The 27,830-nt window shown below is 34.3% G+C and overlaps 1 protein-coding gene across 1 annotated transcript; it reads left to right on the top strand.

The window, feature by feature from the left end:
• The first annotated feature begins 20,921 nt into the window (after positions 1–20,921).
• LOC143046563 (uncharacterized) lies at positions 20,922–25,547 on the top strand. The gene is made up of 4 exons (XM_076219721.1): positions 20,922–21,076; positions 22,116–22,203; positions 23,540–23,572; positions 25,473–25,547. Exons 1-4 carry the CDS (start codon positions 20,922–20,924, stop codon positions 25,545–25,547), a joined length of 351 nt encoding a protein of 116 aa, XP_076075836.1.
• The last annotated feature ends 2,283 nt before the right edge of the window (positions 25,548–27,830 follow it).

Raw genomic sequence — 27,830 nt, forward strand, 5'->3', positions numbered from 1 at the left:
AAAATTTGCATTATTTGCCAAAAGTAATGAAAGCGGTGTACGGTGAAAAGTTGGCCTTATAATGCCATATCCATCTGCATTTTTTTGCGCCATACCTAATCTGACAGCCATTATCTATGTTGAATCTAAAAAGTTTTGACTTTAAATATTGCTGCTTTTTATCTGAAAATTCAGTTTTATACACTGGATATATTATCAAACAAATAGAAATAAAATTATATGCGACTATTGTCAGGCAATACCAAATAACTACTATTCTTCTTTTCTATTGGATGATTTTCAAGAGATCTTTGTCTTTTTTGAATATTCTGTCTGCTACAAATACCATCAGAAATCACTACTATTATAATGTAGGGACCATCACATTGCTTTTGGAGCTTAGCATATATGTTTTACCCTAGCTTATATCTTTAACCACACAGAGTCACCGACTTTATAAGAATTATGATTTCCCCCTTAAATCATATTGACGCTTTTGTCTATTACTAGCCGTAACTATATTTTTACACTCTTTCTGTTGTACATCCCACATGAGTGCTTGTTCTTTGTTTGACAAAAGCAATTGCTGCTACAGTTTCAGTGGGTAATTCATTTGTGGATGGGGTCCATAAATTAAATCTATATGGAGATCATTTCTCGACCCAGCATGAGCATTCATTGGGGTAATTTAGTGGTTTCATGTTCAGATGAACGATATGCAATTACGAGCTAAGGTAGCTGATCCTCCCAGTCTCTGATTTTTACAGACGTGTTTACTGATTATGTCTTCTAGAGAACCATTTAAACGTTCTACAAGTCAGTCACTTTGTGGACAAAAAGCAGTCGTCCTAATTTTATGGATGCGAAGTTTTTGCATAACGCCTTCAAAAGCTTTGATTCAAATTGCCCTACCACCTTTTTGATCTGTATGTATTTGACGTGGAATACCATACATACACATACACATGTTAATAAAACTATCGGCTACTGTACGAGTTTCCATGTCAGGCAATGGATACCCCTCAGCTTATTTCGTGAAATAGTCTGAGACCACTAAAGTATATTTGCTCCCCTTATAAGAGAGTGAAAAAGGTCCTACTAAATCAATTTCAACCCCATCTAATGGGGCGCCTACATTATATTGCTTCATTTTGGTTTAAGACTTTGTAGAGGATCAAGTCGTCTTTTCTAGAAAAAATTCACGAGGCTCATTTTGAGAGTTTTCAAATTCATTTTGATCTTGCTTCGAGCAATAATTACAGTCGACACAAAGACGACGTGACAACCCGTCAGCGTTGCCATGCTGTTTGCCTGGGCGATGTTGCATCGTTAACTGGTAGGTGTTGAAAAAATTCCAGACATTTGACCTTTAGGGTTTTAAAATCTAAGAAGGTTAGAGCACCATAATATGTACGTACCAAAATTTTGGTCCAATTCAGATAGTGGTGAAACTGCTTTACACTTAAAATAAGAGCAAACAGTTCTCTTCTGGTAACACAGTATTGTCGCTGAAATTGGCTTAACTTACACTTAACATAAGAGTAAACAGTTCTCTTCTGGTAACACAGTATTGTCGCTGAACTTGGCTTAACTTACACTTAAAATACGAGCAAACAGTTCTCTTCTGGTAACACAGTATTGTCGCTGAACTTGGCTCAGTGACTTGCTAAAGTATGCAACTACAGTTTCTTTGCCATCGTGAATTTGGGACAGTACGACCCCAATGCCACAACCGTTGGCATATGTGTCAAGATGTTTTTGACATGTCTGGATAACTCATATTTGAAAACTTTATTTTGAAAAAAAAAAGAATATTTTTTAGGTGCAACCTTGAGACCTTGTGCTGCAATACGATCTAGAACATCTCCGAGCCTATTAAAATAAAATTAAAAGGAATCTAAAAATACAATGATATTGTAAGCCACCCGAGAGTATCCTGTCCTATACTGGGCCGTTTACATACGAACGTTCTTAAAATGCAGTATCTGCTCCCAAGAGCACATCAGTTATTATGATTAAACATATAGTTCCTCTGTTTGTGTACTAAACAGCTTCCTTTATTCTTCCTTCTTTAGTCTGATTCCCTCATCCTGCTTCTCTTTTTCCTCTAGTATTTTCTTTTGTCATCTTTTTCTTGCTTAAATTTCTTAGCCTTCTGTTCATGGTGGTAATTCTATTTCTTTCTTTTTCTCTCCTTCATTCTCTGTCTTTTTACTTTTCGTTTCTCGTTCTCTGGTTCCTCATCTTGTATTATATCTGAGGTTGATGGTGTTTTAAGAGGTGACAACGGGATTTGTGATGGCTTTCGTTTTTTCCCCTGGAAGAGTTCATCTGATGTTTTGATTTCTGCTATGTAATCTCCTGAGATGGAGAATTTCCTGGCTGCTACTGGCGTCACTCTAGGCTGTAGATTCCCCCTCTATCGAGGCAGAGCAGGTGTGTTATCCTGTATGCTTTATGTTGACGAGTGCTGTCTTCCTGTCTATTAAAGCATCTAGTATTTTGTGATCTTTTAAAACTTGGTCCTTCAAATTGATTTGAAAGTATCTTATAGACACCCTAAAGTCTAATTTAAAGATGGCTGTGAAGTCCCCAAATCATAATGTCAGTTGCTGGAGAGCCATTCCTTCACAGATGGTGGGGGCGGGTTGGTGAATATGACCCCATAAAATGGTCTGGTAAGTTGCAACTGTAACATTTGCTTATAGTTGCCCTCTTTGTGTCCCAAATCCCGTGTTCTTTTTTCAGCTTTACCACCATGTCTTGTAAAGCCTGCAAATTGCTCTGATAACCCCTTTTAGTCATATGTCCTTCAATGTCCTTTGACTCCACAGCTCTGATTGTTGATTTCTTTTTGTCTACATCTCCGAGTTTTGACTCATACCTTTCTTTAACATCAACAGCGTCTGCTCTTGTTTGAAATTCCTTGTAAATACTGCGAAATTTCATTTCTAGTTATTAAAATGGCTAAACTGATGGTATAGGTATTCTATCCGGTCCTTCGTTTAACTCGGTGAATGTGATGAATATTTTCAACTCGACTCCTCGACGTAGACGCAGTCATGGTCATCGTCATTATACATCACCTTCTCTGCATGATATCTCTATTAATGACTTGCTTCAACCAGGTTCAACCCACCATTTTTTTCCTTTATAAATGTCCTGTACCAAGTCAGGAATATGGCCATTGTTATATTATAGTTCGTTTCTGTGTGTGTTACATTTTAACGTTGCGTCGTTTGTTTTCTCTTATATTTGAGTGTAAATTCACATTGCGACAAGACGTGTCACGGTACTTGTCTAACCCAAATTCATGTATTTGGTTTTGATGTTACATTTGTTATTCTCGTGGGATTTTGTCTGATGCTTGGTCCGTTTCTGTGTGTGTTACATTGTAGTGTTGTGTCGTTGTTCTCCTCTTATATTTAATGCGTTTCCCTCAGTTTTAGTTTGTTCCCCCGATTAGGTATTCATCACATTCATCGCACGAAACTTTCTTCATTACCTCTTTCAAAACTTCATTCTCTATTCAATTTATGTTTGAAATCCACTGTTACAAATTAAAACCCTCATTCAAACCAATACAAACTTGAAGCTATAATTTCGTATATTGCAAGTCACAGACTTTTCAAGCCAGTCCGCATTGGAAAAAATGTAAAAGAGAAAAGATTTTTCCTTAATCTTTCCGTTGCCAACAAAGGTCTCGATGGCGTCAACCTAGGCAATATCCTTAATCATAAATTAGTTCAATCGAAAATACCTCCTTATTTCAAAGACCAGTCTGTACCAATCATTGATTTAAATGTTTCTTAAATTTTCCAAAATTGTAATAGACTACCATTTTTTTCTGCATTTAATCATGTTACTTTACAGTATCAATATGCCTCATATTATATTTATTTATACAATTAATTTATGGACATCAATTTTAATCATTTGATAAAGTAATTGCAAGCATTGATAATTTACAAGTCAACTTTTTTTAAATATACAATTGTACATAACAGGTTAAAGAGCTTAATGTCAACTTAAAATTTCTACCAGCAGGTATCCGTCTCAAGAACTATATGATCAAATAGTTGATGGTCTTTTGAGGCAGTATCCATATCTAATCAAAATAAGTGGTGTACCACTGCAATCAGTCAGAGAAGTATTTATTGAAAGTGGTTAAATTTTAATTTGATGTATTCAAATTGTGTCCCTATTATTATTAAAATGTATTTATAACTATGACGTCTGGTATGACATGTAGGATTGAAAGATAAGATATAGTATTCTCAGAACAACAAAACAAATTTATATTTTCCGAGTGAAATATTTATATGTGGAAGTATATCCTAAAACATTAAAAAGGGGGAGGGGGAGTATACCTGGATATTTGAAACTCTTACGAGGGAGGAAAATTTAATTTCATATATTGGATAGGTTCAGTAAGACCCCTTTTTGGCCCCAAAATATAGCAGTTCTACAAAATTGTGAAAATATAATCTATAAGCTGTTTATTGGAAAGTAGAATGCTTCTGCTTCATAAATATGGGCTGTTTTTGACAATACAATGCATATATATCGGTTACTAGCATCATTAAGTCATGCTTAATTACTGAAATCTTCACAATTTTAGCATTTTAGTTAAATTTAAGATGGTTTCCGTCTGAAATGAAAGTGGCCGCATTCGTGTTCATTCATAATATTGAAATGTAAGTTGTATTTGATGATAATACATAATATATATAAAGGTTGAGGATGAACACGGATGCGGCCACTTTCATTTTTGACAAAAACCATTTGAAAAGTGACGTTTTTTGGCAAATTTTGATAGATTTTTACATATTTAAGCTTGAATCGGAGCATTTTAATGATTAAACCAGTTAAAATCTTTCCCAAAAACTAATCGAATCAGTTGAAATAGACACTTAAGTGTTAAAATAGTGTCTTATATCTTTCGTTAGATGAACTTGAAAATCGGGGCCAAAATCGGTCCTTACCGGACCTACTCCTTAAATAACAAAATTTCAGAACATTTGATGTTTTTTTAAAGGTTTATTGGAAGGAAAAATTGAAGTATAAATGGGGAAATGAAAGGAAGTCCAGGGACAAACATCTACCTGAGGTGCAGGCAGGAAAAAGAAAGAAACAGCACCCACCAAATCCTGAAAACATTTCGGGGGGGGGGGGGGGGGAGGTATAACTGACATGGAGTATGGCAAACTTTTTGCCTGCTCAACCTGAGTCTGAGGATGACACAGCTGTATCCCTACATTGTGGCTGGCTCAAGAGAGAGTTCATAAAGACGGAACAGAATGAGGCTCTTGTCAATTTAAAGATGAACCTCACACTTGCTGCCCGAATAAAGGCAGTAGTTGAGGGAACTACATTTATTTCAGCGGCTGAGCTAGTGGATCAATATCCATTTCTTAAAGACGGGAGACAGGTATTTTGAACTTTTTTCTGTTGCCATAGATCTCTCTGATTGTTGATGTGATATTGTTTGTTGGAAGTTAACTTGAAATTGTTGTAGGTTTAAATTCATTAATAAAAGAATACTGTCTCTCTGACTCTCTTTATAAAGATGTACAATAAGATTCAGGATTTGTCATCTGACATGTCATGTTATTAAAAAAGAAAATTATTGCACTTATATGATTATTTATTCCAATGGTCTTAACTTGTCCTAAGTCATTAACTTGTAGGTATAGTGATAGTAATATTAGTAGTATTGAGTATTTAGAATTTTTTTAACAAATATTAAAATTGAGAATGGAAAAAAATATTAGCCGATCTTGTGTATGGGATTAGCTTTCGTTAAGTGATTGTTTTTTTTTAAAACTTTTTACAGACGTATGGAATTTACACGTTTGGGTCCAAATGGAAAGGATGAGAGATTAGAGGATGTATTCTATGGGGCTTTGGACAAAATTACAGGTCCAATTGTTTCCCTTACTAAATCCAAGAAACTTATCCCACAAGTAAAAGAAGTTGTAGACCAAATTGTTCTACTCAGAACAGAAGGGGAGAGAAAATGTAAGTTAATATTGATTAATAACAAATTGTAGTAACATTCTTTAAATGCAAGACATGACTTTAAATTCTACATGGTACATTGTATGTTGCTTGCATAGCAAAATTTGTGACAAATAAGTACATTTTAAATATATATCAAATCAGTTAAAGAGTTGTCACACTTTCAGACTTATAAATCTGCAAACTTACAGCAGCAAAGTTTTGTTTTCCTCACGAGCCTGGAATTTAAACTCATGCGGTTGTGATATTGAGATAATACCAACTACATTATGTATAGCGATGTAGACCACTCGGCCACCTAGAATGAACTTTATTTATAGTTTTATAGGTGGAGTGATTCCATTGCATGTATTCATTGATATGTACCAAGGTGTAAACTGTGATAAAATATATATTTTTCCTTCATTTTTTCAGATGCTAGCCAGCGTGTTGCAGTTACAAGTTGTGCCACCTTATTTAAAGAGAAGATTGAGAAAATATTGTTCTTTCCAGGACAGGATTCATCAGTTTCACCAATTGCTTGGATAGTCTGTGACAAACTTTTAACAATGGACTCTAATAGCTTTGAGCTTAAAATTGATAGTAACACTATCTTTTGCTGTGACACATTTATTGAACTTATCACAGGTTTCATGGCTTCAATTTATTGCTTAAACCTTGCATATCCAAAACCAGTTTCTAAAACCTTAACCTTCTTTCAAAATGTGTTTTTGAATTTAAATGATGCAGGGAAAATTGACAAAAAATTTTTTTTGTGCCTGTAGTCACAGATTTGAACAGAGAGAACATGTAATTGGTTCATACTCGAGGTCAACTAGGTTAACTAGAAATTGAATTTTGATATTTACAATGATAATGATTTTCATGGTTTATAATAAATTCTGCTTTTGAATACAAGATTTTTTTTAAAGCAAATTAAATTAAATGATAAAAGAAATTGTGCATCTATTTCGCCTGAAGCTATTCAAAGAGGCAAGGCGGTATACACTTTTTGCCTACTGAAAGTGGCACAGGAGGAGGAAAGTACACACATGAGAGTTTTCATTTTTTATTTCTTTATTGATGTTATGATAATGAAGTGCACTTACTTAACAGCAGAAAATTAAGTATTAAAAAAACATGTGAAGGCTTCATTAATTTTCAATGAGACAAAAGTGGTGTACATACATGTATATACCTTTGCTTTTAATTGTTGTATAATTGGTTATTGTCATAATATTTTTTGTTGTACGACTTTGCCCCCCGCAGAGCTATAGAAAAACAGTACATTAACGGGTGTTACACGGACTCTTTTAAGTTGTTACACGGACACTTTTTATGAATAGAATCACTCGTGCATGATCAGTGAGGGCACTTTAACTTTCAATTAGATTTGAACATTTTGGTTCACCGACTTATTTCCTGTCTTTTCATTGAACAAAATATTTACGTTAGCATCAATATTTTTTTTCCAAATATTTCCAGTAAAATACTATTCATATCAGTACACAAAGGGATTAGACATTTAATTTCAAAAGGGGGGGGGGGGTATGGTTTCTCCTCAAAAAGATATTTTGATCCCAAATTTTATGAGAAAAAAATTTATTATGGTCAAGCAGATGACAAATGTTCTGCATGATTCCCGATTTTCCGAATACCGTAAATAGTGTTCATTTAAACAAAAACATTTGGGTGATGGCGTTGAAAAGTAAATAGTTGATATACTCAAAAAGAAAATACCGCCCCCTTTATGAAGCAAAATATTCGGTCAATAAATGTTTTCTTCAATATATGGACATGAATAGTATTTTGGACAATGCTGGAAGTAAAGAAATGATGATACTGACGTGTATATTTCAATATTTCAATAAAAATAAGACAGGAAATAAGTAAATAAAAATCAAATCTAATCAAAAGATAAACTCCCTATCAACTCACCAATGCATGATTGATCCTTTAAACAAAAAGTGTTCATGTAATACACGTCCAAATAAGCAGCAAATCTAGAAGAAAATCATCAACTTAATATGTCATCAATTTTGGGCGGTAAGCTGCGATTGGATCATAATGTAACACGTGTTTAATTTCGATCAACACTGGCAGATCTAGAGACGAGCATGCATTTAAAAAAAATAAAGTATATGCCTGAATATATATAACATTAAGACGAAATCATTTTTTTTTCATAAACATTTCATTCACTAATGAAGTAGGAAATTCATTCTTTTGATACATTTATATTGTTAGCGAATTTATATCAGTGGCGGATCCAGGTCCAAATCCAGGACAAAACAGGGGGGTCCAATTTTATGTCCCCATTCAAATACATTGATCGTACAAAAAAGGGTTGTTCCAACCCCCGGGACCCCCACCACTGAATATGAAATTCATGTATTTTGCAACAAACGCGCGATTTCTACGATTTTAAGGGGGAATGGGGGATGGAATGGCACATCCTTTTCCTTGTTTCATCAAAAATAAAGATCACAGCCTGTTTATTTCAAAATGAATTACCCCCCCCCCTTTTCCCCGCTTTCCGTTTCATCCATAAAAATCAAACGTTATCCCATTTACCACTAAACTATTTCTTTAATATATTACTTTTTTTACGAAGTTGCATTTTAAAAAGTCTTAAATGTGTATAACATTCATCTTTTACTTGAAATGGTTCTTTTTTTATCAAATCATAAGATTCCTGAAAAAAATCTCGGTTGTAGGGAAATGAAAAAAAAATGTGTTTATATTATAACTTACATTTACTGCTTTATGGCTATCTAAGTTTCTCAAATATTTAGTCTTGCAAAATGTATTATTACTTTCTTGAAACGTCGTACAAGTCCGATAAAAAACAAAAGTAACAAAAGAAACAGGCCGGTAACAACCAGCCGAATAGTTTTTCTGCACTTGTAGTCAGGTCAAGGTCCTCGGCTATCGCCTCGGACCTTGACCTGACTACTCGTGCAGAAAAACTATCCGGCAACGGTTGTTACCGGCCTGTTTCTTTGTTACCTTTGTATTTTATCTAATACTTAATTTGTTTGTTAAAACATTTTAATTATTTACTGTAATCATTGTTCATTTGTAAATATATATGCATATCTTTCATAAGAAATTAAATTCTTTTTTGGAGATATTAATTCGATTTCATTAAAAGAATATATTAAAGAAATAGATATAAGAAGATGTGGTATGAGTGCAAATGAGGCAAGAGTACTCTTTATACACACACATATATATACATACACTGTCAGAGTTAAGTCTTTTCTGGTTTGATTTTGATATCTTGCAAACAACTACCCTGTATGCTATCATTTTATGTTCTAGTCTGTATATATTTGGGAACTAATTTGTGTTGTTTGAATACTAGTCAGTAGAGTTGACAAATGCTTCAAAATTAGCAACTTTGATCATAAATGGTAGCCATATGAGAAAAAAGACAATGCACATCTCAGTTTTATCAGTTTATGTCAAAAAGAAAGTATCATAATCATTAAAAGTAAATTTACATAAATGGCAAGGCCGTAACTACCATTGAGGCAAGTGAGGCAATTGCCTCACTAAAATTTCGACCAAATTTTTTTTTTTTTTTTTTTGTAAAATTATAATTCGTTTATGGTAAATAAATATGAACATACACTAATGTGTTTTTTTGTTTTTTCTCAACCTTAATTTCTATAGTATAACAGTTAACTTCATCATCCCTTTTAAATCATTCTTCCCGGATATAACTCAGCATCTCAACGGGTGATGTTTCTCGATTACATTTTTACTTAGTTACGGTAATAATCATGGATCTCTGGTTGAAAACAGGTTCATGCAGAAAAAGGAAAAGCGATAATGAAGGTGAGGAAGGAATATAAATTGTGAATTCATTGATGCTGTTCGTGATCACAACAGGGGTTGATCATTCAGAGTTTAAGTATTGAATTATAGATTCATTGGAACTCCAAAACTATAAAATAGACCAACAAGTTACTGTCTATAGCCGGGAGTAGTTCTGTCTGCCTATTTTTATCTCCATTTCACAAACTTTATTCGTTCTATACAGATAAACCAAAAATAGATATAGATATTATGAAACCTGCATGTGTTAGTTTTTAATTGTTCATGTTTCTTTTACCTTAGGAATTAAAATAACATTCCGTATTCCAATTTGCACTGTCCTGACTCCAAGAACGGCAGGGCCTTTAAAACGGGATATCATTATAATTTGGTCTTTTTCAATTCGGGACTACCGATTTTCGTGACGTGTCTATATATTCAGGACAATCCTATTCGGGATCGGACCCCACACCCCCACACCCCTTATTTATCGATTCTTGATCTAAAATTAATATTTTACCGCTGACTATTTACCGAAATAACGAAATTATTTGAAGTCACAAACCTACATGTTCACAAACGGTGAAAACTCCAGTAAAATTCTCCTGTACCCATATTATCTTACAAGTAAACTTACTCTGGATAAAATTATATACATGTCTTTCACGGACGCCATCACGAGTTGGTTGACTGTGGAATATCCGTTTATACACAGATGATATCAGACATGCTCCCATGTTGTAACTACAATCCCATAACGGCGTTCCCTTTTTTACGAATTAGACTATTTACGAAGGGTGTCTTATATGGAAGAGGGTCTACTTATCCTTCCGGAGCACCTGAGATAACTCCAAGTTTTAGATTGGGTTCATGTTGCTTAGTCTTTAGCTTTCTATGTTATGTCCTTTACTATTATATAGATATAGGAAGATGTGGTATGAATACCAATGAGACAACTCTCCATCCAAGTAACAATTTATAAAAGTAAAACATTATAGGTAAATGTAAGGCCTTCAACTTGGAGATTTGTCTCACACCGAACAACAAGCTATAAAGGGCCCAAAAAATAATTTGAATTAATGTTGTAAAATCATTCAAACCGGAAAAACAACGGTCTAATCAATATAAAATTATGTTTGTCTTTTTCTTATTTGGCCATGGCGTTATCAGTTAATTTTCGATCTATGAATTTGAATGTCTTGTTTGTTTGCTTACGGGAAAGCCTAATTCCCTTTTTCAGACACAACTGTTACTACCGATGCTGCTATTGCGCCGATGGAGAAGGAATCGGAAGTTAACGTAGATCATTGTGTTGATGATAGCGTGCTACCATTAGAACCACAGACTGATGAAGTAATGGAAAAGGTGACGGAGATTGGCCTATCATTTGATCCTTTCGTTATTAAGAAACAAAGTTTTTTCTGAAAATGAAAAATTGAAGATTCTTTCTACTCCGAGCAGTAGTGATGTAAAAACATTTCCAACGACAAAGGGACGAAAATATTCCAAGGACTGGGAAAAAACTTATCCATGGCTGCGCTACTCAGTTGAAGAAGATGCCGCTTATTGTACATACTGCTTAGTGTTTGGAGACGGTCACGGTGACGGATTGTTTGAAATGATTGGTTTTCGTGACTGGAAAAACGCATCCGGTGACAAGAGAGGTTCACTCAGAATACATGAGAATAGCAAATTACACTCTGCTGCGAAAGAAAAGGCCGATAATCTGATTATGGTTTCGAATGAAAGTAAACCCGATATTTGTAGTAGTATAAGCAAAGCGTACGAGAACAAGATAGTTCGTAATCGTCAGATACTGCTTGCAATTATAGATGTTATTGTTAGTTTGGGACAACGGAATATTGCGCTCCGGGGAAACTGGGATAAGGAACTGAAAAAGGAAGACGGCAATTTTCAGTATTTTGTGGAATGGGTAGCTAAATTTGATGAAATTTTACGTCACCATTTGCAGTCACAAGGTCTACATTACCTATCGCCGAAGGTTCAGAATGAACTGATTTATTGCTGTGAGACCGAGATACGCGAGAAGATAGTTAATGACTGTAAGCAAGCCGAATTTTATTCGATATGTGCTGATGAGACTACCGGTGTCAGCGTTAAGGAGCAGCTTTCATTGTGCATTCGGTATGTAGACAGGATAAAGTCAGAGGTCAGAGAGGAGTTTATGGGATTCGTAGAACTGACAAAAACAGACGCTGAAAATATTGCTGGGAACATCTTGACATACCTAGATAAGTGGGGATTAGAGATTGAAAAGTTTAGAGGACAGGGCTACGACGGTGCTAGTGTCATGAGTGGACACGTAAACGGTGTCCAAACTCGCATTCGAAGAACTAGTCCCAGAGCTTACTATGTCCATTGTCGTTCCCATAACCTTAATTTAGTTGTGACCCAAAGTTGCAAGGTTGTTCACCCAATTCGCAATATAATGGATAATGTGGTGCAACAAACCTGGTTCATTTGTGCTTCAGCCAACCGAAAGAATATACGTAAAGAAGAAATGTTCACCGAGTCTGACCTTATGGATAAGATAATGGAAATAAACGAGGAAGACGATAGCAGTGGTAAATTATTGCAGGAAGCTATGCATAAAAAATCAATACAACAATTAAGTGAAACCCGTTGGACGGCTCGGGTAGATGCATTGTCCGCAATAATCACAAATTACGAAAAACTTCACAATGCAGTAAACAAGATTGAGGAAAAAAGCAGTGGCGATTCAAAATCTAAGGCAGGTGGTCATCGAAGGTTGATGGAAGAACCAGAATTCATTATGGCTCTAGTTGTTCCACAGTCTGTCTTAGCATTTTTGAAGCCTTTGACACTTTCCTTGCAAAAAGTTGACTGTGATATGGTAGTGGCCTTTGATGAGGCACGGAACTTGCTAAGAACTCTGAAATCGATCAGATCAGAGGAAGCATTTTCTAAACTTTTCGAGAGAGCCCGTGTTTTAGCAGATGTAGTAGAAATAATTTTTCAGCCGCGGCGAAGAGTTGGAAGGCAAATTCACAGAGACAACCCAAATGTTGACTCAGCAGAACAGCTTTGGCGAGTTTCAATTTTCTATGCCTTTTTAGATCACGTGTGTACTGAGCTTGAAAGAAGATTCCCACAAGAACAACGGCAACTGATGATGGGTCAATACCTCTTACCTGGAAAATTTAACTACCTGACAGATGAATGCATAGATGAGATAAAAGAAGCATACAACCCTGATTTGCCGGACATTGAAAACTGGCAGCAGGAGATCCTTAGATGGAAAACAAAGTTCGCCGACAAGGAATCTGTTCCAAATTCACTCCAGCAAGCTCTTGTATATGCACACCAGGATTTTTATCCAAACATAAGACGTGTTCTTGTGCTTTTGTTAACGCTACCAGTGACGAGCGTCTGTTGTGAACGTTCCTTTTCTGCCCCGAGACGACTGAAAACAAGGGAAAGGGCATGCATGACTGGCGAGAGATTGTGCGGTCTTGCCATGCTTCATGTGCATCGGGATAAGGATGTTAGCAGACAAAACATTTTGAGACGTTTCGACGAAACTGGCCATAGAAAAATTGGCAAACTCTAATTTTAACAATATCTACTGATATACTTTGCTCTATGTTCTGACTACAAACTTAAATAGATATTTGGATTTTTATCTGATTTATTAACTAAATTAAAGTTGTTAAAAAAAAATGGTGTTACTATCTACATGTCTTCAAATGATAAATGAATGTATAAAAAGTGTCTAAATTTGAGACATTGTAAAACTCTCTTAAAATGCCTAGAATGCAGGATTTTGCACCATTCATTCCATACCCTGTCAAAAAATTTTCGACTCGCTTCGCTCGGCTCAATGTTTTGCCTCACTAAAATATTGGGCCTAGTTACGGCCTTGAATGGGGTTGTAAATTTACTCCTTATGTAGTGAATGACATTATTATTTGTGGACATTTCAAATAAAAAAAGAAGATGTGGTATGATTTCCAAAGATCGCTATTTGCACTAGTATTACTACTATTTTCCTTAGTGTGTCGTACAAGTCATCCGAGTGAAATTTGCTCATCAACTAGTAAAGAATACTACAAAATAAGTATTATCATACTAGTAACAGTAGTGATGTGTACTTTAATACAAAGTATGAATACTTATAATAAACCTAGGTAACCAATGGATGCTACGCAACAAGGGAAATGAAATAATGATGAAATACTACACCAGCTCAGTCATGAGGTTAGCAGCGCGACTGTTATTGAACTTGAGGCATTTAGATAAATCCCAAAAATCATTAGATGAGTTCTTGAAACCAGGCAATTTTGAGTTAGTTGTAAAGGCTGCATTGAGATGCTGTATACCATCATGTGCAGAGGAGGAGGACCTAAAATCTCCTAGCAACGCACTTAAGATAGGGTAAGATGTCAAACGGATGGTATCCGCTAAGTTGGCTCAGGGAGTTATTTCAGAAGATGAAAAAAAACGAAAAGAGGCTGAAGATTTTTTGAAGGAATAATGAGAACTTTTCTTGTTAGTAATCCTAACTAATCATGTTAGTAAGAAGCTAATAGATACTCCAGTAAATTTACTTGTACATTAGTGAATGAGTGGTGAGTAACTTTACTACTCTAACTAGTGTCATTTACTATTCATTTTTCTCAGTGTATTTCCTCCGGCGAAGAAATCACTTCAGAAGATTGCAGTTTTCTCACAGTCGGCGAGTTCGAATTTTGCAAGTAAGCGACCATGGTTGTCACCCGCCTGTCTGGGCTCTTTGGTAGGGCCAGTTTCCGTTTCCTCAATATTAATGCGCGATGTTTTTCTGTTCCATTCTCGAAAGTATTTCGCATATTTAAATCCTCGTTTTGCCTTTGATCATTGATATTTTCTTCACGTTTTCTCTTTCTATATTTCCGTTTTCTCTCCGTTTCTTTGACCCGTCTCATTTGTTCTTTCTCTTGTTTCTCTATATGTTGTCTTTGGCGTACTTCCTCATCTGATAAAGCATACTCGTTTTCCTTTATATTTCTATTTCTGTAATAAGATTCAAGCCTTTGTTCTCGTCGCTTTTGAAGCTTTACTTGTTTGTACCGTTCAAGTCCTTCCTTAGATGACATCCTTTTTTTTCACTGAAATAATTATGAAAGTTTAATTATATAATTTATTTTAGATACGATTAGGACAGATTTACGATGACAAAACATAAATACAAATACAAACACTTGCAGATAATCTTGAATAGTTTAATAATATCCGATTGATTTTCACAGATAATGTAATCTTCAAATTATTAGGAGCTAATTTGTTTCTCGCTTCTGAATAGACTAATTTATTTATTCAAAGCAGTTCTCGCTTCTGAATAGACTAATTTATTTATTCAAAGCAGTTCTCGCTTCTGAATAGACTAATTTATTTATTCAAAGCAGGGGCCCTCGAAAGGCCATACAATGCATACATTAATCATTTTTACAATTATCAACAACAAAAAACGTCTGTAACGTTACGTGTAACTTTCAAAAACGGAGTTCCATGTATGCGACATTTTATTGGACATGCGGTTTTGTTTGTTATTTGTGCAAACCTGGGCGCATTGTCATGTTTCAAGGCTCAAAATGCGAAGAAAGGTTTGTACTTTTTAAAGCGGTAAATAGAATTAAGGAAATATTCAATAAAACAAATTAATTCAATCTCATTCGACGGATTAGTGCCGGCAAATGTGTGAAAACTGTACTTATGACAAATTCTTGGACATGAGAAAAATTCCGACCTGTGTAAACCGACGTAACAACAAAGAAAAACAATAAATGATTTAAAAGGCGAGTCTTTGTACAAAATAATGATACCAATATTGATTAACTAACAAGTATTCTGTTCATAAAAATCAAGTCCGTAAGTTCGGCTAAAATATTTCCCTGTTTGTTGGACACTTTTTAATATGTCATTCAGGGGCCCATTGCTTCGCTTCTAGAACTGGTTGTGTTCAAATTTTTTGACGTCACAATGCTATGACGTTGAACGTTGCGCTGCCCGAAAATGGTGACTTTTGGTGACAAAATCACCAATCTTCAGCACATTTTGCCCAAATATCGGCATTTATTTGAAACGCAGGACACGAGAAAAATGACGTTATTTATAAAATCGTGTTCGGTTTATTCACATACACTTGTATTAAAAGAGGGACGAAAGATACCAAAGGTACAGTCAAACTCATAAATCTAAAACAAACTGACAACGCCATTGCTAAAAATGAAAAAGACAAACAGAAAAACAATAGTACACATGACACAACATAGAAAACTAAAGAATAAACAACACGAACCCCACCAAAAAACTAGGGGTGATCATAGGTGCTCCGGAAGGGTAAGCAGATCCTGCTCCACATGTGGCACCCGTCGTGTTGCTTATGTGATTACAAATCCGGTAAATAGTCTAATTCGGTAGGTCACATTCATGAAAGGGAAGGGGATTGTAGTTACGACGTAAGGAACATATCCGATATCATTTGTGAAACGGTTATTCCATAACGGTCAACCAACTCGTGATGGCGTCCGTAAAATTTACGAAGGGATGATTTCAACTTCACCATTTGGAACTCTTGGTTTAATAGCTTCCTTGTGAGCAGTAACCCTCTATCAAGAAAATCATGATAGGAAATGCAAGCACGGGAATATCGTATCAATTGGGAGATATATACCCCGTATGCAGGTGCTGCTGGAATGTTGCTACTTAGAAATGGAAAGTTCACAATTGGAAAGCTGAAATCATCTCTTTTGTCGTAAAGTTTTGTTTTCAACCGACCCTCATTGTCAATTTCTAGATGTACGTCAAGATATGAAGCCGACTTAACTGTATCTGTAGTATCCTTTATCTCCAATTCGATGGGATAGATGCGTTCCACATAGTCACCAAATTTTGAATTGTTTAGTGAAAGAACGTCATCTATATAGCGGAAAGTAGAGTTAAAGGCTATTTCTAACTTCTTATCTTTTAAAATGTCATTCAAGACTTAAAATAAATTCCCAAGACATTCAGCTTTATTTTGATGTAAAATTTATATGTTTTCTAGTAGCAACGACAATATAGTGACCAATTGTTGCTTATGACACGGTATTTTTTCTTGAGTGTCACCAGTTCCGTGCGTAACGTCCAAGGAAAACTGTATGACATACTGTGGATTCGTATTGGATAATTTTAATGCAACCATTAGATGTCAGTTAAGTGTGTTTTTTTTCATATGTTACATGTACATAAGACGATTTTCTCATTTTACTGCTGCCTTTTTAAAAGTTTTATACGTTGAATATTCTTTGCACGATTCAATTTTCACATTTTCTCATCTTTACCTATATAAGGAAATCGGTACACTGAGGGCTTCATGTTTTAAATTTGTGGGAGAGATACTACTGACGTTGGCAGTTTATTTTCTATCTATGAGTTTGAATGTCCCTATGTTATCTTTCGCCCCTCTTCAATTATCATTTTAACGTACACGGAATACCATTTTGTGTAAGCGTTGATAAGTAATCTGCGTTTACGCGTTCAATGTAAGCCCCCATTATATAAAGTCATTTGTAAATAATAAACTATTTACCAAAGTGACTTGTATTTTTCCAATACTGTCATAACACATGCATTTCCTTTTTGTTGGTTTTCAAATGCTCGAACACATTTTGGAACAACTTTTCTGTGCTTAAGGCCACCTGCGTAAGCTTTTGAAACATCCTCTTTGTACAACAGATATCTTAATTTAGCACCCTGATCTTGAAACGGGCCAGTTATTTGCGGATTATGTCTAGAAGTTGTTGGGGATTGTCCACGCCAAGGATACCCTTATCATATTATGTTTCGTCATCTACAGATATCACATCAGCCTGCTTGAACGTATTTGCACCGAGACCTTCAGTGGCCAAGACAGCTTCTCACACTGGTCTAGCCCGATAAAATTCAGGATCCGTAAAGAAGTTTATACTGGATGATTCCTGATGACGAATATATCCCTGTACTGAGGAAAACAGGTAATAAATACTGTTGACAGATATTTACCCGAGTCTTTTTTTGGCCTCTGCAATGAAATATTGTAACGAAGTGGACAGTTCTGTTTTCTCCATGTGTAGCAAATCCTTTTGCAAACAGCTTCGGAAAATTCCGAAATTATCTGATATCGGACGTAAACCACGCTCGACTTGCCAACTATTAAAAGCATTATAACCCAATTTATATTAATTGACTGAATTTTTTGGCACGGATTCCTAAATCTTGGTCTGCTGTCTCAGGTTGACCATGTCTAAATTGATGACGGGTAATTTCCAAATCATTATCCCTCGATTTTAACTTCTTTTTCTTTGCTTCCTTGAGAATACAACCTTTGCGTAAGAAAAATAGGGGCCCACTCTAAAAAAAATCTTATTTCATCCATGGTTGTAATGCGGATTTTCTTTTAATATAACTGGACAATGGTTACACTTTTATAACTTAATTAGCGAGTTTTTATTTTAGTAAATTTTTTCATCTTATTTGCCTAAACATTCTAATTTAGATTTTTTCCTTAAAAAATGTCCTGTACCAAGTCCGGAATATGGCCATTGTTACATTATAACGTTGTGTCGTTTGTTTTCTCTTATATTTGAGTGTGAATTCACATAACTATAAGACGTGTCACGGTACTTATCTATCCCAAATTCATGTATTCGGTTTTTGATGTTATATTTGTTATTCTCATAGGATTTTGTCTAATGCTTAGTCCGTTTCTGTGTGCGTTACATTTTAATGTTGAGTCGTTGTTCTCCTCTTATATTTAATGCGTTTCCCTCAGTTTTAGTTTGTTACCCCGATTTTGTTTTTTGTCCATGGATTTACGAGTTTTGAACAGCGGTATACTACTGTTGCTTTTTGGGGAATGTGTCAAAGAGACAACAACCCGACCATAGAAAAAACAACAGCAGAAGGTCACCGACAGGTCTTTAATGTAGCGAGATAATGCATATTTTAAGGTTTTTCTTGCTGTAGAAAACACCTCATGGGTGTGTCGGGATCTCTCAAAAAAAGGCCTCCCTATCTGAAGTACATACTACAGGTACTGCCGTTGATAATGATCTTAATTATATGCTATAGTGTTCTTGTATTTGTGATTATGTAGAACAACAAAACAGGACAACACGGCAATACCATTGAGAAGTAAATTTAGAAACCTTCAAACTTCAACAAACACCTACAAATACAGCTTCTTGTCACGTACCATCAAAGACTGGAATACCCTACCAATAAGACTGTTAAATATAGAAGATGCAGAGGCATTCAAGAACAGCCTCACATCTTATTTAACAGAGTAGTCACGCAACAAACATTTGATTTTAATTTCACATGTAAATATGTTTTAAATGAGCACCATATTGAATGACCAAATTAGTACTTGCGTGATGGGTCTTGGACCCTTTGCATTTCAACGATGTAGATGTAGATCCCGTCTATATGTTATTGCGGGTAACTTGTTTGTCTTTCATTTTTGATTGTGTGCTTCGTCCATATGTCTTTGCTTTTATATTGATTAAGATTATTACACAATGTTGACTGCTGCTGTACCTCTACATTTTTTTTTTAAACATTTTTACTGAACCAGTCTCTTTGTTTGGTCATACATCGTTGTCAATAAAATGGATTTTTATGCGAAGTATCAGGTTAAAATCGCCATTTTCCATATAAGAAGAAAATGCCTGTATTAAATCAGGAACATGACAGTTGTTATTCATCGTTTGATGTGTTAGAGCTTTTGATTTTATCATTTAATTAAGGACTTTCTGTTTTGAATTTTCTGGCAGTTTGATATTTTTGTTATTTTACTTTGTACTGATTTCCGGAATATGCCGCATTTTACGTTCGTAAAAAAAACCCCAATGGTTCCATCTTTTTCATAGGCATGTCGAATTTTCTTATCTTTAGTGATTCTAAATATCGAGACGCTGGTTTATTATTATGTCGATTCAACATCAGTCTTTTTAATTAGTTTCGCCATAGTTTGAAAAGAATAATGAGGGTGGTAACGGATTATTTTCGTGTGACGTAATCGCAGTTTTATATTCCACATTCACCATGTTTTTACTATTTTATTTGACGTTCAGTCGTTCAAGACAGATGCATTGTTTAACATACTCGGTATTTTTCAAATGAAATTCAAACACTTGACGGGTATCGTCATGAACAAAATCAGTAAAATTTGTTGAAATGATTTCATCAGTGATGGAGTACTTTAAATCGACCATACAAATGTCCAATTTAAGATATCTAATACAGTCACTTACATTGTCTGTTGAAGATTAACATGATGTCAATCATTTTAAAGATGTAACTCAAACTATGTTACAATATTCTCGGAATCTTTCCAATAAGTTTAAGAAGGATTGAAGAGGTCAGTTACCTGGTAAGCATAGTAGTATACTCACGGGCTCTCATACTACCCTATATCTGAAAGCTAGATGACTCTTATCAACTTACCGAGGTTCCCAAATAAGAAATATCAAATACAATTAACAACCAGAAATCAGAATTGCAAACCATTTTGGAAAGTGTATGAAGCGGAAGATCGTTAAATAGGAAACTAAAAAGTTCAAAGCAGGCACGTTACCTCTTAATCTGTATGCAACAACTGACAATGTTAAACAGGATTATGTTTGGTTCCAAAGGGGTCTCTTTCAGAGCAGATTATTGAGATAAATGAAGATGAAAATAAACGGCAGTCAGAGTACAAAGTCATCTGATTCAGACGTAAGTGACATTGAACCAGTAGAAACAATCAATCATGCAGAAAGGAATGTCATAAGCTAAGACCAGGAGCCAATTTCACAAAACATTGTAAGTTTAAGTCTTAAGTGTTATACGTGAAGACTTTCCTTAGTGAACTCCTAAGACAATTTCACAAAGCATATCGAAAGTTTTAATCCTACACTTAGGATCGCTCTTACGATTAAATCTTAAGTATTATCTTACGACCACTCTTAAGATATAAATACCTTAGCAACGTACTTTCGTTTCATCGAAGCATGCGCAGCGGTGACTTCCTATGTAAACAAAAACACTGACTTCTGTTCGTGACTAGCAGACGAAAGAACAAGAAATACAAAAAAGATATGGAAGTAGGAAAAAGGAAGCCTAACTGGTCAGAGAGTGAGCTGCTTGCACTCTCTGCCACAGTAAACGCCAATATAAATGTAATTAGAGGACAGTTCGGGCCTAGCCTGACTGTCCACGACAAAACCAAGACATGGGCACAGGTTGCCGAAAGGTAAAACTGCAAGACTGGATTTGTTTTATTTATATATTTTTTATGACAATGTGAACACAAAGTATTTAAATAAACATACAAATATCAAAGTTCCAAACACAAACTATCCGTAAAGTGTTTGCCGATACCGTCATCGCATCCCAAAATACAATCTTGTCTTTAATTATGAACCTCACTCAAAAAGATGAATCATATTACAGACAACAGGCACTATCGTTCTTTAAAAAAATAATAGAAATATGGGCATTGGGAAGAAAATACTGTTAATGTGTATTTACAATTATAATTTAAAACCAACCATTCACTCTATTTGCTTCCCATTGCCCACATTTATCCGTTACATTACTGATAGAACATCACCGTTGAGTAGCATCAATAATTGGTATCTACAACGTTCAGATACAGATACAAACACTATAGTATAATGCAGTAAAGTTCTTTATACAGACAATAGAAAGACTCAATATATGTTACATTTAAACAAACAGCAACCACTAAATTAAAGGTCCATAACTCGGGACAAGCACATATATACAGAATTTGGTGGGTTTACACATGTTAACAGGATCCAAACCCTCCCATAACCTGAGACAATGGTGTAACAGTACAATAGAAGAACCAGCTATAAAAGTCAGTTGAAAAAAGCTGAATTAATCAGATGGATACATATTTTTCTACAAATACAAGTTGGCATGACCCAGTATTTATACATCCCAATGTATGATTAGAAAGTAATACATTTTAAAAAGAATATACAAGGCGTTAAATTTGGTAAAATTATAGTTATGGTCGATTCAATTAGAAATTGTGTTGGGGTAATTTGGTGAGGTAAATTTAATACTGCATAGTTAGGTTAGAACTACATGCTTCCTGTACCTGCCTATTATTTCATAAAGTTTTGTTTACATGACTTGTTATTAAGTTTAAAAGTTTGATTACATTTATTATTTGTATAATGTACAGTGTTAATGCAGTAAATGCCAGCAGTGTTATTAGAACTGTAGCAGACTGCAAAAAAAAAAAAAAAAAAAAAAAAAAAAAAATGGAAGGATGTAAAAAGTGTCACCAAAAAAAAAGAGGCTACCAGAGTAACAGCATCAAGAGTTACTGGAGGGGGTCCACCTCAAGTTTGCTCTTTTAAGCCATGGGAAACCAAAAAAAAAAAAAAAAAAATGGAAGGATGTAAAAAGTGTCACCAAAAAAAAGAGGCTACCAGAGTAACAGCATCAAGAGTTACTGGAGGGGGTCCACCTCAAGTTTGCTCTTTTAAGCCATGGGGAACCAACGTAAGTATAGCAGATACTTTTAATCTATAAATTAAAGTCAATATAACTAAAAAATGAAGGTCTAACCTATTTTTAACAGGTAGTTGTCAACAATGACACAAGAAGATATCTTTTTGTATAAACAAAACAAAATAATATTTCCCTGTGTGATAAGGATTTTTTTCTTTGAATAACTAGGACAGATATGAGGTGGCTGTCGAAAAGTTAACCAGTACCTGTATATTAAGAACTATAGCCGACTGCAAAAAAAAATGGAAGAATCTTTTGGCCACGAGCATCACTGAAGAGACATTATTTGTCGAAATGCGCATCCGGTGCAGAAAAATTGGTACCGTTAATGTTATCAAACATAAGTCATAGCAATAACAAAATATAAACTTTCAGGCATTACATACCATTTATTAATTCTTGACTCTCACTCTCTATAATTTTTTAGCAATATTCATTTACATTTTGTACATAACATCAAATTTTCAAGTACAACATGTATAGCAGAAGTACACATGGCCAATTCTCCTGACGACGAAGCAGTTTGTGACATTGAAGAGGCTTTTGTTTCTCAGGAGAATAGTTCTTTAGAGAAGGATATAGGTATTTAATGATTTTTTAACTTACAATGTTGATCAACCTTTTCTAGTTTCCATGACAATTTACTGTCTTTGAAAACATAAATTGATAAAAACAATAAAAAAAAGGAAACCTTATTCATAAAATACTTGTATTGACTATTGTCTTGAAAGGTACAGTGTAAACAATCAAAAGCAACATTTCAATTTAGCAAATGACTATCTTTTATTTGATTGATTATAAATATAAGTAATTCATGTCTCTTTTTTCAATTTATTTAAATAACTTCAAAGAAATCATAGTACCCAGAGGAAACTTCCAACCTGCTGTGAGTAACTAACAAGCTCTTTCACATATTTCAAATAAATCAGAGGACTACCCAAACAAGTCTCAATCGCACAATTATAAAAATGACTTACTTTCATCTTAATGATTTAAACAAAATTAAATTGAGTAGTCTAATGGATGACATTATCTTTTCATTTTACAAACAATGTCATTTGTGCACATATTTATATTTTATATATTTGTTTTAAGTTAATTAAAGAATTCTTTTTTGTCTTTATTCATGTAGTATTCTTTGATAAACAATAATTTATTTCTGTTTCAGACAATGGAAGGAAGCGAAAATACACTATTAGCAGTAAGTGTATTAATAACCTTTTTCACTGTCATTACAAAATTATTTCAACTTGCTGAGAAAAACCATAAACTAGTTTTCAAACACAGAGCAGGACTTATTAAACATGTATGCAGTAATTACTCCCTCAAAATTCTTCAACTATTCATGTAAATAAATAATGTAGGTTTAATTATTTTCCTTTTAACAAAAACATGCAGAATTCATGAAATATTGAAATTCCTTACTTAACTTTTTGTTATATCATAAAAAAATAATTAAATTCAATAATAACAATACATGAATTAACACTATAAAGCAAAAGGAATTCATAATATGTAAGTGAATAGCAAAACAAGAACCTTTTCATAAACTTTTAGGTGGTTAACAATTTTTCACCATTCTAATATGAGATCCTTATGACGCTTTGTAAACAAAGCTGTGTTCTAATTAGCACAAATATGTTGGACACATGCACACAAACCAACTTTTTGCATTCTCGTTATTTTCATTATTTACCTTGTATAACAAGTTAAACATTTTCCCAAACTATCAAAAGTATAAAATAAATAATTTACAGGACATGGTCTCAATAAGATGTAGCTTCGTTTCGTAAGAATTTTATCCAAGACGCCATCTAATTAACTATCGAGTTGAATTTCTATGACCATATAAGCGATGTAAACATAAACATAGATTTAAATAAATTAAGCAACTCGTGCAAATGGAATTTTATAGGTCTGTTAATTTTGTTTCATGAATTATATATTGATGTTTATCGTCGTTTTTACCTTTATAAGAAAGATTTTTTTGTGGATCGAATCAGTCGATCAAATTATTTACCTTGTTTCACTTTCAATGTTGACATTTTTTTCCTTTAAATAACCATACACGGGCAATGCATGCGTTATACCATCTCTTTCTACGGGGTTAAATTGGACTTCACATGCATACGGATTTAATGGTGTCGAATTATTAACTTGCAAGTGAAAAAGTCATAATCAATGTTTATTAGCTTAATTTGACAAAATTGAACCATTTTAGCTGATGAAAGCAAATTATTATTTCACTTTTTCACTTCCATTAATGATTGAACAAAAAAAAATCATACTTTAGATTGTTTATACATCTCGTAGCTAGTGCCCCTTTAATGGTCAGCTAGAGGTAATGTCTGAGTTGACGTCAGAACAAAGTACCTCGACAGCTGTAATGACTCCTATGATGAAAACGGAGAAGATGGACAGTAGACGGCAATCTAGTTGTGTTATCCGGATAGACAGAGTGAGGTCAGCAACAATTAAAGTTCCCATAAGTATTAATGGGCAGGTGACCAAAGCTGTTTTGGATACAGGAGCGGAAGTGACGGTTCTTAATAGCAGTCTGTATTTTGGGATTCCGGAGGAAAAGAGACCAATATTAAAGAAAGCAACCAGAAATTTAGTAGTAGCTGAGGCAGGGAAAAGTATGGAGACCCATGGAATAGCTATGATGAATGTTAAACTTGGGAACCATGAATTTTCTTGGGATATGTATATTGCCCCTATTGGTGATAGTATTCTTCTTGGATGTGATATTGTAGATGAACTTGACATTACAATAAACTCTAAGCAGGGAAAACATGTGGACGGCAAGTGGATAGAGTGTTACACTGAGAGGAAGGTGGATGACAAGATAGCAAGAGTGGTTTTAACTGAAAATGTAACTGTTCCAGCCAATTCCGAGAAGATATTATTTGGTGGGAGTTATAATACTGATGCTATAGATACCAGATATACCATGCTAAAATCAGTGGTTGAAGATAATCGGAAAATTATGGTTACACAAATCCTTGTTGACCCTTTTGAGAAAGTCATTCCCTTTAGACTGGTGAATATGGAGAACCACCCTGTACAGTTAAATTTGAAGATGAATATAAACCTTACAGATGAACCAGTACGTATTCCTGATGAATGGAATAGTACCATTCGGAACTGTAATGCAGAAAATTCCTGGGAGATGAATGATAAATGCAGAAATGAGGCCGAAATTCCTGCATTACCAGATCATCTAAAGGATTTATTGAAACTAGACAGGGTACAACAGAGGTATAGTGTCACAAAACGACTATTATACTTGCAGTTGTCACTTTTATGCAGCAATTTCGACACTATTTAATTAGAAGAAATTTTTGCCGAGAACAGACCATGGATCATTACGATGGATATTTGCATTTAAAGACCCTCAGGGACAGTTAGCACGATGGATTGAAAGTCTTAGTCAATACAATTTTGACATTCAACATCGTCCAAGAACAAAACATTCTAATGCTGATGCAATGTCTAAAAATTCTAATGAAAATGATCTTTGTATACATTTGAAAGAGGGAAATCTTGATTCCAGTTGCGCTGAATGCATTGAATGGAAACAAGAATGGTCAGAATTTAGAAAAAAGGTTAATAATGTAAAGAATTTAACTGATAAACCTATGATAAGGAATGTAACACAGTCAAGTGATGGTAATTGTTCCAATTGGTTAACTAAATACACAGAAAAAGAGATGAGTACATTCCAGAAAGAAGACTCAGATTACAGCTTTTTACATAAATGGATGAATGCAGCAGAAACACCAGATAGAGATAAATGTGCCAGTTTCAGCCCAGCAGTAAGACATTATTGGCTGAATTGGAGTAATCTTGTCCGTATTGGTGGAGTAATATACCAAAAATGGAGAGAAGTCAAAAGTGAACTAGATCATTTACAACTTCTGGTATCAGCTGTTATAACATGTATAAAGAAAGTGTTTTGGGCGCGAACGGACCTGATACCAATATTAATCAGCTGTCGCGATACTGCATATTCTGGTCATTTTGGTATTAAGAAGATTAGAAGTTCCGTTTGTGTTGTGAATTCAAGAAAATAGGAAAGAACTTTGTATTCATATTGAACTTTAATTTTATAACTTATGGTATCAGCTGTTATAACATGTATAAAGAAAGTGTTTTGGGCGCGAACGGACCTGATACCAATATTAATCAGCTGTCGCGATACTGCATATTCTGGTCATTTTGGTATTAAGAAGATCAGAAGTTCCGTTTGTGTTGTGAATTCAAGAAAATAGGAAAGAACTTTGTATTTATATTGAACTTTAATTTTATGAGATTTATATATATAATATTTATTGTTTTACTGTTTATATACATTGTATGTATGCTTCTTATGTTGAAATTTGAATATTCATTCATTTTATATCAATTCTGGAGACATAATTCTTTTTTCTTTAAGAGGAGCAGTGTTGTGCCACGATTATTTGCAGTATTCTTTTATTAATAACCTTCATTCATTCGTATTTCCCGGCGTATATTTTCCGCGAAACTAGGTCATACATGTTTTCACTTTTTGTACACTTGCTTGTTATGCGGAATGATTTTCTATAGTTACAACATAATTACCTTATTCAGAAGTTATTAATGCATCCTATTTAATCCATATTTATCCTTTTATAATGTTAGAATTATCCCAAATAGAACTTGTCAACTTTATGGCCATTTTGGTTACTTTCATATTATGTACACACGTACTATTTTTAGGTGTATTGATTAACTTGATCTTTTAAACGTTTAGAGAAAAGTATGGTCAGTTTCAAATTAGATCGCAGTCAGATCAGCTGTTTTTTAGTAAGTGACCTATATTTAACTATTCATGTATTTTCACTATTGTAGCACACACTGCAATTCTATTTAGATATTAGCTTTTAGTAAATCTTATTCTTGATTATTCAAAGTTTGGACTTCAAAACAGTTTTATTTCTTCGACTTTAAAATTGATATTTATATAATATCTGCCAACCATTTACAATAACGGTTGGTGCTTCATCCGACACTGAATAATTGAGCTTTTTTTCGATAATTAGTCCTGATTTGAAGAGGATAATCCCTTTTGTTAAAACTTATCCTCCTGAGAGTTATCAAAATAATGATATATTCGTAAAGTACTTGGAATATTATAATTTTGCTTAATTTTCAGTGGCAAATATTACATTCATGTTTCGGACGAATGAAACCATTAATGCATTTTGCCATGGTAGGTTAATTGGTAGCTAAGTATAAGTGAAAATAGTGGGACCTTTTGTCTGCCTGAATATACTTTGTGAAGTTTTGTCGAATGATTAATATGAAGATATGCAGCTTAATATCTATCCCACGGCAGAGATTCACCAAAAATTTGAAAGTTAAGGCTCTAATTAGTTTTTGGTTTATTTTATCATTTATATTTTTGCCACTTTTTCTTCGTTTTGTAAAAGCTC

The sequence above is a fragment of the Mytilus galloprovincialis genome, chromosome 9, assembly GCF_965363235.1.
Source record: "Mytilus galloprovincialis chromosome 9, xbMytGall1.hap1.1, whole genome shotgun sequence".
In the NCBI taxonomy this organism is placed as follows: Eukaryota; Metazoa; Mollusca; class Bivalvia; order Mytilida; family Mytilidae; genus Mytilus; species Mytilus galloprovincialis.

Bases quoted from the DNA above. Each gene is read 5' to 3' on its own strand.
- LOC143046563 (XM_076219721.1), top strand. From the start codon at position 20,922: ATGGAAGTAGGAAAAAGGAAGCCTAACTGGTCAGAGAGTGAGCTGCTT. The intron at 21,077-22,115 runs GTAAAACTGCAA...AAAAAAAAAAAA, and splicing joins TGGGCACAGGTTGCCGAAAG to AAAATGGAAGGATGTAAAAA. The intron at 22,204-23,539 runs GTTTGCTCTTTT...TTTCTGTTTCAG, and splicing joins CTGGAGGGGGTCCACCTCAA to ACAATGGAAGGAAGCGAAAA.